The 13,815-nt window shown below is 56.8% G+C and overlaps 2 protein-coding genes across 4 annotated transcripts; one reads left to right on the top strand and one right to left on the bottom strand.

Annotated features, from left to right (window-relative positions):
• Window positions 1–1,394: 1,394 nt before the first annotated feature.
• On the bottom strand, window positions 1,395–8,248 carry LOC111160614 (ER membrane protein complex subunit 10). Of its 2 annotated transcripts, XM_022523821.1 has the most exons (8): window positions 8,090–8,248; window positions 6,637–6,709; window positions 5,625–5,734; window positions 4,624–4,728; window positions 4,105–4,286; window positions 3,849–3,942; window positions 2,807–2,893; window positions 2,512–2,577 (listed from the first exon to the last, which is right to left on the bottom strand). In XM_022523821.1, exons 1-7 carry the CDS (start codon window positions 8,201–8,203, stop codon window positions 2,807–2,809), a joined length of 765 nt encoding a protein of 254 aa, XP_022379529.1. In that variant the 5' UTR covers window positions 8,204–8,248; the 3' UTR covers window positions 2,512–2,577. The 2 variants fall into 2 exon arrangements, with proteins under 2 accessions (XP_022379528.1, XP_022379529.1); XM_022523820.1 differs by lacking the exon at window positions 2,807–2,893 and having other exon boundaries at window positions 1,395–2,577.
• Window positions 8,249–8,437: 189 nt separating this feature from the next.
• Window positions 8,438–13,798, top strand: LOC111160615 (family with sequence similarity 71 member E1). 2 transcript variants are annotated; one of them, XM_022523823.1, is made up of 5 exons: window positions 8,438–8,544; window positions 8,760–8,878; window positions 9,228–9,358; window positions 12,427–12,697; window positions 13,289–13,798. In XM_022523823.1, the coding sequence occupies exons 1-5, from the start codon at window positions 8,484–8,486 to the stop codon at window positions 13,343–13,345; spliced, it is 639 nt and encodes a 212-aa protein (XP_022379531.1). In that variant the 5' UTR covers window positions 8,438–8,483; the 3' UTR covers window positions 13,346–13,798. The 2 variants fall into 2 exon arrangements, with proteins under 2 accessions (XP_022379531.1, XP_022379530.1); XM_022523822.1 differs by having other exon boundaries at window positions 8,484–8,571.
• The last annotated feature ends 17 nt before the right edge of the window (window positions 13,799–13,815 follow it).

Genomic DNA, 13,815 nt, shown 5'->3' on the forward strand with positions numbered 1-13,815 from the left:
TTCGTGCTATATCCCCAGACACCCTGGTCAAGAAAACGAAATAGTAAGTGAGCTCTCCCTGAAGAGGCAAGTATTAGAAAAGCTGCATGAGGACAGAGCCCCACGGAGCCTGTGCCAACTCAGACAGTGGCTGGAGTACACTGCAGAGGAGCTCTGCCCGCTCCAGAGGGATCTAGAGAGTCCTACAGGAAAAGGAGGTAATCAGATGGGTAAAGAGCTCAATCTCAGTCCATGACAGAATTAGAAAATGGTCTGACCAATGCCTGGGGCAAGAATGCACCTGCCAACGAGGCAAAGGGTTAGGAACTCTGAGTCTGAACCTTGTCCAAGAAAGCAGCAGTAAACAGCATGGGGGCAATTCACATGGAATGCAGACAGGAAAGACACCTGTCTTAGAGCACCCCTTGGACACTGTTTTATGTATTGAAGCCACAAAGAAATGGGTCGAATGATAACCCCCACTGCTGGTGGGTGTGAAATACAACACAGTCGAAGAAAATACTGCAGAACTGCAAATCAGTGGGACTGTTTGGGACTCTCAGGCCACTTGTCGCAGTGCAGCAGGGAGTGGCTGGCCCCTGGGATCGAGGTCAGAGGGAAGAGAAGGGCCAAAGAATGGGCCGCAGCAGGACAGGAATCCAGAGGGACCAGAAAACAGGCGGGGATGGCTTGAGGCATCAGCAACATCAGACAAATCACAAGAGGAATTCAAAATCCTAAATGCTGCCCTTGAGCAAAGGACAAGAATGGTTCCCAGAAAATCCCAGTGCTGCTACCGGGCTCCACTTCCCTCCTGACACAGATCAGAGCCTCACGACACGGAGAGGTCTGAGCCATTTGCTGGCAAGGCCGTGGGGGAATGGTGACCGGCGTCTGCTCGATGGGGGGCAACTTAGCAACATGGGTCACATTTATACAAATGCCACCTTCCTCTGGCCGGTCATTCTGCTGCTGGGGTTTTATCTCGGTTACATCTGCATCCGGGAATCAGTGACAGCCGCAGGCAGAGGCCAGGTTGAATGAACTCCGGTGCAGGTCTCTGGTGGGGTGCAAGGACGAAGCCACTGCCCCATTAGGAGAAGTCTCCAGAACATTAGGTGCAGGAGCCAAGAGGCAAGGGCGAGGCGGTGGAGGGGATTTGCTACTTCTGCGTTACAAAGAACGCAGAGAACCACCCCCCCACCCCCACGCCGGCACAGGCTAACACAGGGAGAAGTTAAGCAAATGAAAGCAACTGGGGGAGACACCGGTCCACCACACGCCTTTGATACTGTTTTGATAGTCGAGCCACACGAACGCATTACTTTCTCGTAAGTGTTTCCGATCTGCCATCGTGATTTTGGTCATACATCCCCAGGAAATAATTCACACTCACCAAAGAGAGACTGGAGAGCTCTAGCTGCCGTGCTATTTATAACCATATCCAGCAGGAAGCTAAATGTTGAACATCTGGGGAACAGTTTAATAAACCGCCATACAACACCACAAAGCAATACACAGACATTTCAGCGACCGTGACAGCCATTTCTGTGTGTTTCTGGATAATACACAGAGCGAAGAGGGGAATTCAATAAAGCCTGTACGTAAGGACTTCCCTGCAACCAAATCAACGGTTGCATTTGGTTGCTGGAAGTCATACCTTTTTGAAACATTGATGTATTTCAATAGATTGTCGGTATTTTTTAAATAGATCGGCGGGGTGGGATGATAAATAGGAAAGGCCAGCAGTCCTCTCCTGGTGGCCTGTCCCAGGGAAGACATTCCAGGCCGGGGAAGGGATTCTATTTACATCATCGGCTCTCAACTCTACCAGACATTACTTTGTTTTTACTTTAAACATTTCTGCATGCCCCAAAGTCTGTGGGAGGCCTGGCATCCAGACAGGGCAGGACACCCCAATTCCTGCTTGGAGCCATGGGCAGATAAAGGCCGAAGTGGGGTCCCAAGGCAGGGCTGATGGAATGGGGCCAAGGGACGCCCATAGCCAGCCCACACCTGCTCTATGCCAGGCCCCTCAAGGGCAGACAGGTGGAAAGTGTGTGGCCCAATCTAGTCAGACAAGTTAGGGGGACCCTCTAGCCAGGCCTGGGACAGGCAGGGCGAGAAGACCATGAACAAAGGCACAGAGGCTGGAGAGAACTCGGCATGTTCCCAAACTACAAGGCTCAGGGGAAGGGGGAGAAACATAAGGTCAGAGCTGGACCAGGAGCTCGAGCTCCATGCTGTGGCCAAGAGGAAGCCTTTGCGGCTATGGAAGGATCACAGGGGAATGCAGGGTATGCCAGAATCTGGCCACCTGTCCACCTAGAGGGAAAGGACTCCTGGGAGGAGTATCCCCCTACCATCACGGGATGGGGACAGGGGGAGCTAGCAAATCTTTCTTGGGATGATCAAGGACAAGAGCACTCTGGCGGGAGGGGGTTGCCTGAATGAAAGAAGACCAGGCGCTGATGCCCCCCCCGGCCCTCAGCGGCCACTGCCCCCGCCACCTCCCCCGCCGCCGCCCCCTCCCTGGCCTCCGGCGTCTGGTGCTCCCGACATCATGAGGAACAGGACGACGGGAATGATGTACATCCACTGTGGGCCAGATGGGAGGATGGGACGGTGGACAGACAGACAAAGAGAGAGACAGAAAGAAGAAAAGTGAGTATGAGCCAGATTCTGCCAGGGCAGGGAAGGTGGGGGAGCCGGCATAAGGGGAGGCCATGTGAGGGAAGGGGGCCCAGGTCCCCTACATCACTACAGGTTGGGGAAGGGCTGGTGGGGCGCAGGGTCGGGTGGAGGCGGGAGGGGGCTCAGTCCTCACTCAGGCCTCCTGCGGCGGCGGCGTGGGCCCCGGGGCGGCAGGACGCAGGGCTGTGAGCAACACAGCCCCCCCGAGAATGAGGTGCCACTGAGGAGGGAGGGGGCACAGGTCAGGGCCAGGGGTGGCCATGGGGTCCTGTGGCCATTGGGGAGGGCAGAGCTGGGGCATGTGGGTTCTTGGCCTCTCTGGGCCTCAGTTTCCCCGCAGTGCAGCTGTCAGGAGCTGCTGGCAAACCTGAGGCCCCGCTGGCACCACACTCAGGGCAGTCAGGCTTGGCATCCTCCCACCCACCGTGGCCTCTGCTGTCCCCTGCCCTTATCTTGGGTAGACCACCCTTCTGCCTCAGTGCCCCCAGCTCCTCCTACCAGCCCCAGCCTGGCAGCACAGGCCCGTCCCCTCTCCAGCTCCAGACCAGCCTCTTGAACATCTCCACCCATAGCCCTGCCTCCCCTAACTGTGCCCTCCCAAAGCCAAAGGCATCCCAGCCCCACTTGGAGGACCCCACCTGTCCTCTCCTTTCCAAATCTCCCCGACCCATTGCAATCTCTGCCTCCCTCCCTTCTTCAGCCTCACAGCACCCGCCCAGCTTAGGCTTTGTCCCAGCCCAGGCCTCGTCCCAGCCCCCTCCTAGTACTGACCACGTCCCTCCCCTGACCACCGCCCTCCTCACTGCCCTTCCTCCAGACAGGCCTCTGTTCAACACCAACACGGCCTGTACCGCACCTGCCCCCAGCCTGAAAGGCTGCCCCCGCTGCCCAGAGCGGCCTGGCTCCGGGCAGGTCATGTGCTGCGCCTGGATACCCTGTGACCGCCGCCAGGAACAGACCAAGCCAGAGGCGAGGAGCACAGCTCAACCGTCCTTCCCGGCTCCATCCAGGCCTTGCGCTCAGCCCAGGTGCCAGGGGACAGGCCTGGAGGCGACAGGCAAGCCCCACGCACAGGAGGCCAGGAGGAAGAGGAACAGGCCAAGGGCCACGGGGGAGAGAAGGGCAGAGGGGGACTCAGGAGGGAAGGGACCAGGGGCAGGCAGAGCTCCACTCACATATTTGGCGAAGAAGGACTTCTGTTCCTGCGGGTTCTTGGCCTTCTGGGCCTGCTCCATCTCCAGGCGCTCAATGAAGGCCGCGGTCTCGGGACTAGGGGTGGGCGGAGGAGAGAGGCTATGGGGCCGGGGTCAGCCAACAAGGACACAGCAAGGGCAGCAGCAGAATGGCTGAGGCGGAGGTTATGGGGGGGTGCTGCCCACGCCCCTGCCCTGCACCCGCTCCCTGGAGCACCCGCACCCCGCGCGCCCTCACCCTGGGGCGGTGGCCGGCGGCTGCAGCTGCACAGACGTGTTGAACAGCTCCAGGTCTACATCTTCCACTTCGTGGCCCCGGCAGCCCCCGGGGTGCGTCACCACTGACACGCCCACCACATTGCCAGCCACGTCCACGTGCAGCGTCAGCTGGTCCGAGAGGTGCGACTCCACCAGGGAGCACTGGGGTGGTGGGGGGAAACAGGGGATCAGGGTTGCCACCCAGACCTTGCCTGCACCAAGACCCCCAAGCCTCCAACCCTTCTCACAGGACCCAGAGGATCTCTCAAAGCTCTTCACGGTTCCCCCCTCCCTTGGGCACAAGTCCAAGTGCAACAGCCTCCCCATGAAGTCCTATGCTGTCCCATCAAAGGGCCCACGACCCGGACCATGCCCCCTCCAGCCCTTGAGGGCAAGGCCAGGTCTGAGTCCTCCCTGTCCATAAACACCAGGGTACAAATGGTGGAAACCAGGCTGGGGCAGGTGGGAGGGCCCAAGGACGGTCCCATCACTGACTCACCGCGGGGACGAAAGAGGAGACGTAGCTGCCAGCTTCTGAGCCGTCAGGGGCCCCAGGGCGCTGAGGGACCCGGACCCGGTATAAGCCGTTCAGGGCTGCCACATCCTGCAGGGCAGAGGAGGGCGGCAGTGAGGACAATGCGCGGCCCCTGCCAGGCCTGGACCACCACTGGGCCCAGGGGACCCTTCCCCTGTCTCACCCGCCTGCATCCCCCTCATCCCTAGCCCAGTGGTAGCCCTGCTGGTGAGTGAGGCCAGGAGCCACTGGGTACTCCACCTTTGGGAGAAGCCACTGTAAGTGCAGCAGAGCCCAGCCCAGGAATGAAGTGAGTCCCAAGGACATTTTCCTCAAACCTGGATCCAGCTGCACCTAGGCCCACCCCATATCTGGACTCCCCAGCCACAGAAGTGACAGCTGTGACAAAGAACCACGTGGCAAGCACAAAGCACGGCTGGCCAGGATGGACTACCTCCCACAGGAAGGGCACCCACCGGCACGTGCCAGCCCATGATGAAACCTGCATCCCCAGCCTCCCAGGCAATTACATCCGGCCAAAGGGAGAGAGTGCAAGGGCACTGTGGCAGCTTTTGTGGGCCACCCCCAAAAGACGACTTCTCCCTCTAGCCCTCATTTTTCTCTTCCTCTGGCCTACTGCACCTCCATGCACCATCCCTAGGGAGGACCAAGCCAGGCCTGGCAGGAGCCTGGCCTTGAGGAAGCCACGAGACAGGCTCTGATAGAAATAACCTTCTTTTGTTTAACTGTGGCCATTCCAGGGATCTCTTTCTCCTCCCAAGCAAATCTCCTTCTAACTGATTGTAAAGCATCTTGACTGAACCTGGAGGAGTGAGAGGAGCAACGATATGAAAAACATGGGAGAAAAGGATGTGCTGCGCAGAAGGAATGGCACAGGCAAAGGGCAAAGGCCCTGAAACACGCATGGCGTGGTCCAAGGCACAGGTCCCCCCACAACCCAAGCAAGCCCCGGGTGCCCTCCTCACCCGGAGCCGGCCCCGCTCCTCCTCGTTGAGCTGCCGCTGCGACAGGGACAAAGTGCCATCCTGCTGGTTCCAGAGCAGTGAGCCCCGCTTCCGAAAGTGGGCGCTATCCTCTGTGGGGAGTCAGGACTCAGCAACTGCCCTACCACTGAATCCCACGACCCTTGCAATGACCGGGCTGCTTCCCCCTCCCAAGCCCCTATGTTCCCACCTGCAAAGTGGGGACCCCCCACCCCCCACCACGTCCCGCCCTCCTAACCCACAGGGCAGCTGACGGCAGATGTCTAAATGCTGCAGCTTCCAAGCCCTGCCTCTGCCTCGCCAGGTGACCCAGGGACAGTCACCTCATCTCTCTGAGCCTCAGTTCTCCCATCTACAGAACAGAGGGCTTCCACCCATGGGGCCATGTCAGAACCAGTGGGGCTTTCCCGAGCAGAGGCCAAGGTCTGAGTCAGTTCTGTGGAGGCTCCCGGCTTCAGCGTTTCTAATAAGTGCCCCAGAGTTTGGGGGCTCAGACCTCTGGACTGTACTGACCTCTGTCCTCTGGGAATCTGAACACCTGAACTGTAGTGGTTTAAGCTGGGCTAGAGAGCAGGTCCTGGCTCTATCATTCACTTACAGATGTGATGCCCCTCTGGGCCTGCTTCCCCTTCTGGAAAATGGGGCTCTAATACCTATACATTGCAGGGCTGCGGGGAGGGCATTAGAGTGAATACACCCAGAACATCCAGCACCTAGTGCAGGCCACAGAGTGACTGCTCTGAGAAGTCCGCTCTACTGTTGCCCCTAGGCAACTAGGATGTGTCTTACAGTAAAGGGAGTATTCAAAGGTAGAGTTCCTTCTCTCTCATGGCCCTCCCTGCCCCAACCTCCCCGGAATAATGCAAACACATTCCGAGGGGCAAAGCTTTCAGTAAACGGATGGCGTGTCTCACATTGGGTGGCATCCAGACCCAAGTTCTTGACTTCACAGGACACCAGCTAAGTACCCAGACTAGGACGTTGCTAGACTCACCGATCTCGAATGAGTGCTCCAGCAGCAGCCCCACCGTGCCACAGCCCTCACCCTCTCGACCTTCTGCTCCGGCCTGCAGGTGAAAGAGGTCCCCAGGTGAGGACCATCAGAGCCCGAGGCAGAAGGCAGGACTGCCACACCCCAAGACAGACTCAGGCTGAAAGAGGAATCTTACTTTCATATTCATATCCAAACACTGACACCTGTCCACCGTGATTCCAACGGGAACCGCCCATTTCATGAAAATTCATGATCTGGATGGTCCCCAGAAACCCAAAGCCTGCAAAGAAGTGTAACCTTGTTTCCAAGGCAACCATCTCCAGTTCCAAGGCAAGTATCTTCATGCCTAGCATCGTAAACATTTGTGGGTTAAAGGATACCTGAGGTTCCTTCCCAACCTAATATACAAGTGGCCTCTTTTTTTTTTTTTTAAGATTTTATTTACTTATTTGACAGAGAGAGAGAGAGACAGAGAGGGAACACAAGCAGCGGGAAAGGGAGAAGCAGGCTTCCCGCCGAGCAGGGAGCCTGATGTGGGACTCAATCCCGGGACTCTGAGATCATGACCTGAGCCAAAAGCAGACGCTTAACGACTGAGCCACCCAGGCGCCCCTACAAGTGGCCTCGTTTACACCTTAACAGCCACAACAAAGACGCTCCTTAGGCTAAGGATCCTAAGGCTCCACGCCGTCCACTTCTTTTTTTTTTTTTTTTAAATTTTAAAAAATTTTTTATTTGACAGAGAGAGATCACGTAAGCAGAGAGGCAGGCAGAGAGCGGGGGCGGGGGGAGGGGTGGGGTTAGCAGGCGCCCTGCTGAGCAGAGAGCCAGATGCGGGGCTCGATCCCAGGACCTTGAGATCATGACCTGATCCCAAGGCAGAGGCTCAACCCACTGAGCCACCCAGGCGCCCCCACGCCGTCCACTTCTCCAAATTCAAATTTCTCCTACCTCTGCATCCTCCCACCACGCCCTTGCACCTACGCAACCCTCACACCTGCGCAACTCCGCGTCCAGATTTTAAACCTCCAAATCAAGACCCGCCCTCCTCATGCATATGCAGGAAGCACCTATCCGATCACTCCAGAGCCTCTCCGCTGTTTTCCTTTTAGCCGCCCCTACATCTCATTTGCCAAAGCTCACCAGGGCCACACCTCCTCATGCATATGTAACGACTGCGGATTCCCGGCGTTCCAACGTTAACACGGGGTTCTTGACCCAACCTCCTTCGGCGCATCCTCGTTTTTTAAAGCACCGAAAGCCCAGGCGCCAAGTCCATCCGAGCCCCGCCCTCTCATGCATACTCATGAGCTAGAGCCTTCCTAACTATACTCACTTTCACCTCTTCTCTCTTGGCCCTGCAATACCTCCTTCCCACTTTACCGGACCTAAACACCCGGGACCCAAGCTTTCCGTCAGCGCCGCACCCTGTGCAGAACCAATGAATACTCACCCCCCGCAGAGCGGCTCCGGACCGGCAGCCACTGCCCCGGGCCCGGCTGGGGACTGCTGCTGCCATCAGCAATATTAGGAGGAGGCGAGTAGCCGCCACACCGACCTCCGCCATTTTGACCGCTTCGCATCAGGCCAGGGTAGGGAACGAGCCGGGCGCGCAAGCGCCTGCGCCAGCTCTTTGCGCCTGCGCACTAGCGCCCTCCCCTTACCGGGGTCTGTCGCCAGCCCGGTGGCGGTAGCTTCATCCAGGTATCTGGGCACCGCCCCCTGTGATGACGTCACAACGGGCGTTTCCTCGGTGACGTTTAAGCCTGGTCCGCCGCGTTGTGACGTGTAGAGCCCGCGGCGCCACCCACCCGTTTTCTCTGCTGGCACCTCCCTCCTCTCTCCTCATGGGGCGGGGCGTTGCGATGATGCGGGGGCACGAGATTAAGCCGGCCCCCAGTGGAACAGGTGAGGAGGGACCAGGTGGGATGGCAGGTGAGAGGCGGGGCCGGGCCTGACTGGCTTGGACCAGGTGAGGGAACCAGGTGAGGGATGGGGCTGGCGTTGGGAAAACTGATGGCCAGGATTCCCCTACTGGCAGAGCGGGACTTCCTGGGCCCTGCCAGATGGAGGGGCTCCCGGCCCAGTCTCCTGAACTAGACCCCTGAACTTTGCCCCTCTAGAATGCCCCCTGGTTCCGGGCTATCCTACGGGCCGGCCCGGACGGCTCCAACGCCACCTCCTGAGCGGCGAGTTCGACCAGCTGCGAGACTTCCCCATCTTTGAGAGCAACTTTGTACAGGTGTGGAGCCCCAGAACCCCCTGACACCGAGCCTTACCTTGAGTCCTGACCTCCTGACTTGGGGAACACCTGACCTGTCGACTTCTGAGCATTCTCCCATAATGTTCATCTCCTGGCATTCTGGATCATCCCCCACCCCCATGCCTCTAGACCTTTAGCTTCTCTGTGAACCCTGGCCTCTGATTCCCTTGGTTCATTTTCCCTGACTTCACACTGGATAACTCTTGACTTCTGACCCCAGGATGTCTGACCTCAGATTCAGTGTTTAATACACTTGGCTCATGACCCTTAACCCCACCATTCCTGCCTTCCATCTATCTGCCTTCTAACCTCTAATCCCTGGCCCCAGGTGACCCGGTTAGGAGAAGTCGCCAACAAGGTCACCATGGGGGTGGCAGCCTCCAGTCCAGCCCTGGAACTCCCAGACTTGTTGCTGCTGGCCGGCCCTGCCAAGGATAACGGACGCCTGCAGCTCTTTGGGTGACTGCCCCCATCCCAGCCGAGACCACCTCCTTCCCCAGCTGTGGGCATCCTGGGCCCCCTCCCTGCAGCACCTCCTCTCACACAGATGACTCCAGTGCCAGGAGTCTTGGAAAGCTGCCAGCCCGCTTCGGGCTGCTGTACACCCAGAACAAAGGGAGGGCAATCCACGGGGGCTAGAAATCAGAGATAGATGGACATAAGAAGGACAGTCCTCAGCCTCACCCTGGCAAGGATCAGGAGAATAACCATGGATGCAGCGCCTGCTGCATACCAGGCACGCTGTAGGCCATGCAGGTAATCTCATCGCTGACATACTCATATGGTGGGGCCCCTTAGTCCCATCCTTTGAAGAGATAAACTGAGGCCCAGAGAGGGGAGCCACTTACCCAGAGACCCACAGTGGTTCAGCGGTTGGGTTGGGATTAGAATCTCAGGCTCCTCATCCTTATTGACCTCATGATTCTTTTTTTTTTTTAAGATTTTGTTTATTTATTTGACAGAGAGAGCCAAAGAGCATAAGCAGGGGGAATGGCAGAGGGAGAGGGAGAGCAAGAAGAAGGGAGCCTGGCTCAGGGCTGGATCCCAGCCGGCCAGGTGCCCCTGACCTCATGACTCTTGAGCTCCAGGGCCACACTAAACACAAGCCCTACAGGTCTTTTGTTTTCTCGCTGAAAAAGGAATGCAAATACACATCAAGGTACAAAACATACATAGCACAAAATAACACCTTTCGCCCATCCTAGGCTCCTGCCTCCAGCTCCAGCTGCCAATAACAAAACATGTACATACGTGTAGTATACTATAAAAGCATTCTGCCGGTGGCTTTCACTTTTTTGACTACATCTCCCAGTTAAGGAGAGAAATGGAGGAAATGAAGGAAAGACTTACATCACACACACACACACACAGGGGTCCACAGTTCTTTGTCTGCAGTTCTGAAACCTAAAAAGTTCTTTTGCAACCCACTTGGTGGCAGAATCTGATTCTGACCTCAACTAAATGAAGGCTACTTACAGCCTTTAATGTATCCCCCCTGTATAAGTTTAGAACATTCCACAAAGCAGTGTGCTGACACTTTACGGTGCACCAGGGCATTTTCGCTTCTACACTGCTTCTTTTCCTTTCAGTGCTAATCTGTCCCACCAATCGACCTCACCGCTCACTGAGTGGTGAGCTGCAGTGGGAGGGACACTAATGACGGTGCCAAGGGGTGCTTGGAACCCCTTCAACACCATCCCCCAAAAAAAGCATACCGTCAAAGTAAAAGCACTGAACTTGCTCTGCAAATAAAGCAAGACTCACCAGCCCCTAGTCCTTCACTTCTAGCCTGCAGCCTGGAGCTAGCCTGGGCCCATTCTATAAGCATATATATGTTCACCCTTCCTTTAAAACCAGGGGCAGGTGCACGCTACTTTTCCTCTCTGCTCACTCCCTCATCAGCACTGGATCAGCATTCACTTTATATCAACATAAGTACAAGCCCCACATCCTCTTTTGGGCTCCCAAGTTTTCATCTGGTGCTGCTACCATCCTGCCTGGGTTCAAATCCTGACTTCACCTCTTCTTCACTGGCTTTGGCCAAGTTCCCTACCTGTCTGTGCCTCGATTTCCCTATCTGGAACATGGGGATTAGAGGAGAGCCCAGCTTCCCGGGCTGTCAGGGGAGAAACTGCATAAATGTTTGTGAAGCGCTTGGAACAGCCCCTGGCAAGGGGTCAGCACCTTGTAAACGTCAACTGTTATTCTGCCACTTGGGGAATGTCATAAAGAGATGAAGCCACCTACTGAGGGACGTGGTGCCCAGTGTCTTGGGATTGCAGCCAGCACGGTAGGCAGAGGGCGTCCATGTGCACGGGCGTGAGGGTGTCTGTCCCCAGAGGTAGCATTGCCAGGCCAGAGGGTGGTATATGACTGCCCCGTCGTGGATAAGACTTGGGTCCAAATCCCTGCTGTGTGTATTGGGCCAAATGATCCACCCTCTCAACAAGCATCCACTGAGCACCAACCATGTGAGCCCTGGGTACTCGGGGAACAGCAGTGAACAAAATGAGATCAAAATCTCTGCCTTCAAACTCCCCATCTGGGAAGGCAAACAGAATAAATGACAATTTGTCCAAGGGGGTAAGGTTTGTGGAGACAGATGGGGCAGAGGGGGTGGGGAGGACTGCAAGGGTCAAAGGGGTGGTAAACACCTTCCCCAGAGAGAAGGCGTTTCTTGAGAAACACAAGATTAAGGGGCCAAGGCATAGGGCTGGCTGGAGGAAGATTCCCACCCTGAGGCAGGGTCCGAGGTAGGAGCTCGCCTGGTAGGTTTATGGAACCGCAGAGAGGCTGGTGTTGCTGGGGCTGAGTGAGCGAGGGGAGGGAGCAGAGAGGTAAACAGAGGAGGCAGATCCTGCGGGGCCAAGGTCAAGGTGCCGAGGGACCTTGCCTTTACTCCAAGCCGCAGGAGTCACGGGAGGGACGTGAACTCGGGTGTTGGCCGGCGCCCTCTGGCGGCCGCATGGGAACGGAGCGGTGAAGGCTGAGGCAGCTGCCTGGGCGGGCGGTGGGCCCTGGCTGGTGGCCGAAGGGGTTAGAAGTGGCCGGATCCTGGAGACGGTGGCATTTTAACGGTGGAGCTGTCAGGATTTGGTGGCAGGATTGGATGAGGATATGAGAGCAACGTGGGCCCCACGACTTCTGACGGAGCAGTGGGAGGATGTAGTTAGGATGCGGAAGGCAAAGAGAAGCAGGTTTGAGTTGGGGAGGTCAGGAATTTGGTCGTTGGACCTGTTATGGGTCCGATGTCATTTTCATATTCAACTGGAAATCTCAAGGCGGCGGCTACCTATTAGAAGGACCAGCGGGAGACACAGAGGTACTGTGGGGATGGAAGAAATGTGGGGATGGAAGAAATGTGGGGATGGAAAAAATTCAAGAGGCAGAGAAAGAGAAAAGGGACTGTCTCTGGGCTGAGAGAGGGGTGTTGGGGTGGGCGACCCCGACCCTGAAGGCGCCCGGGATGGCAAGGCTGCCGAGCCACGGAGCGTCAGAACCTGAGGCTGCCCCTTCCGCCCTCCCAGGTTGTTCCCCTTGCAGTTCGTCCAGCTCTTCGTCCACGACGAAAGCCGCTGGCAACTCAAGGTCAAATTCCGCACCGGCCGCGCCTTCTACCTGCAGCTGCGGGCCCCGGCCGAGAGCCGAGACCGCGAGTTCGGCCAGTGGGTGCGGCTGCTCTACCGACTGCGTTTCCATTCAGCCGAGGGAGCCGTGCCTTTCACGCAGGAGTACTCGCCGGTGGAGGATGGAGACGATGAGGACGACGAGGACTACGACCTGATAGAGCGGGAGGAGGTGGGAGGAGGGGCGGGGAGAGGGCGTGGCTGGGGCTGGACTCCGGGGTGGGTGGGGGGGCGGTGGAGGAAGCAGCTGGAAATTTGGACTACCCTGAGCTAGGGCTGGGAACCTGGACTACTGAGTGTGTGGGAGTGGCTGGGGGCCTGGATTCCTGTGTTGAGAGCGCAGGGCGCCAAGGAAGGCCTCACTCCTGAGTCCTGGAAGGGTATGAAATCTCTGTGTAGAGACAGCAAGATCTCAAGGCAGGGCAGGGTTGGGGACACGAGCCAAGTTTCTCAACTGGGCACCCCCATCCCCCAGCCTCTCTCCCCTTGACCTACTTCAGTGGGATATGGGGGAGGGACACCTGGGCCCAGAAGGGCTAGGGTGGGCCAAACCGGATGTCCAGTTCCCTATAAGGCTAGGGGGAGGAGAGGAGCACCAGTCTTTGAAGGTGGGAGCATTGAAACCTGTGGGGTATCTTCCTCTTGAGACACCCCACTCCCCCCACCTTCCAGGTAAGTACAAAGTCACCCCACCTATCCATCCCCAAACTGCTGATACATCCACAGGTCAAGACCTCTGAGACAAATTCTTTCTTATACCCAGCTTCAAGCCATGGAAGCCAGACTTGACCCACAGACCTCTGAACTCTGGGGACTCTGATTCCTCCCAATACCCATGAGGTCACCAAAGGACCAGAGATCAAAGTACCCTATCTCAGGGCCAGAAAGATGAATTATTAAAGTTAATAAAGATCGGCCACTTAAGAACCAACAAGCAGGTCATGAGCACTTTTGTCAACATCACCAATTCAACATGGCTGCCTCAACATGGTGTTCGGTTCATTGTGTGTGGCTCCTGGGGCCACCATGAGACCTAGTGCCCACCGTTCCATCATGGCTACCTCACTAGAGTGGTCTTCCCCATTTGGGCTTTGTTTCCTCTTTAACTCATTGTAGTTGCCACTGCAGCCTGCCTGTCTCCTTCCCATTCATAGTAGCTAGTCCCAGAGGGCTTCCTCTATGAGGTCTTGGTTCACCTGAGACTTGTAATTGCCATGGCAACATGGTAGCATCACTAAAGTAGCCATTCCAAGATGGCAGCCTCAACGTGGTCTGTTTCATCAGGGCTGT

The sequence above is a fragment of the Enhydra lutris genome, unplaced genomic scaffold (genome assembly GCF_002288905.1).
Source record: "Enhydra lutris kenyoni isolate GAN:26980312 unplaced genomic scaffold, ASM228890v2 scaffoldscaffold77, whole genome shotgun sequence".
NCBI classification, from domain to species: Eukaryota; Metazoa; Chordata; class Mammalia; order Carnivora; family Mustelidae; genus Enhydra; species Enhydra lutris.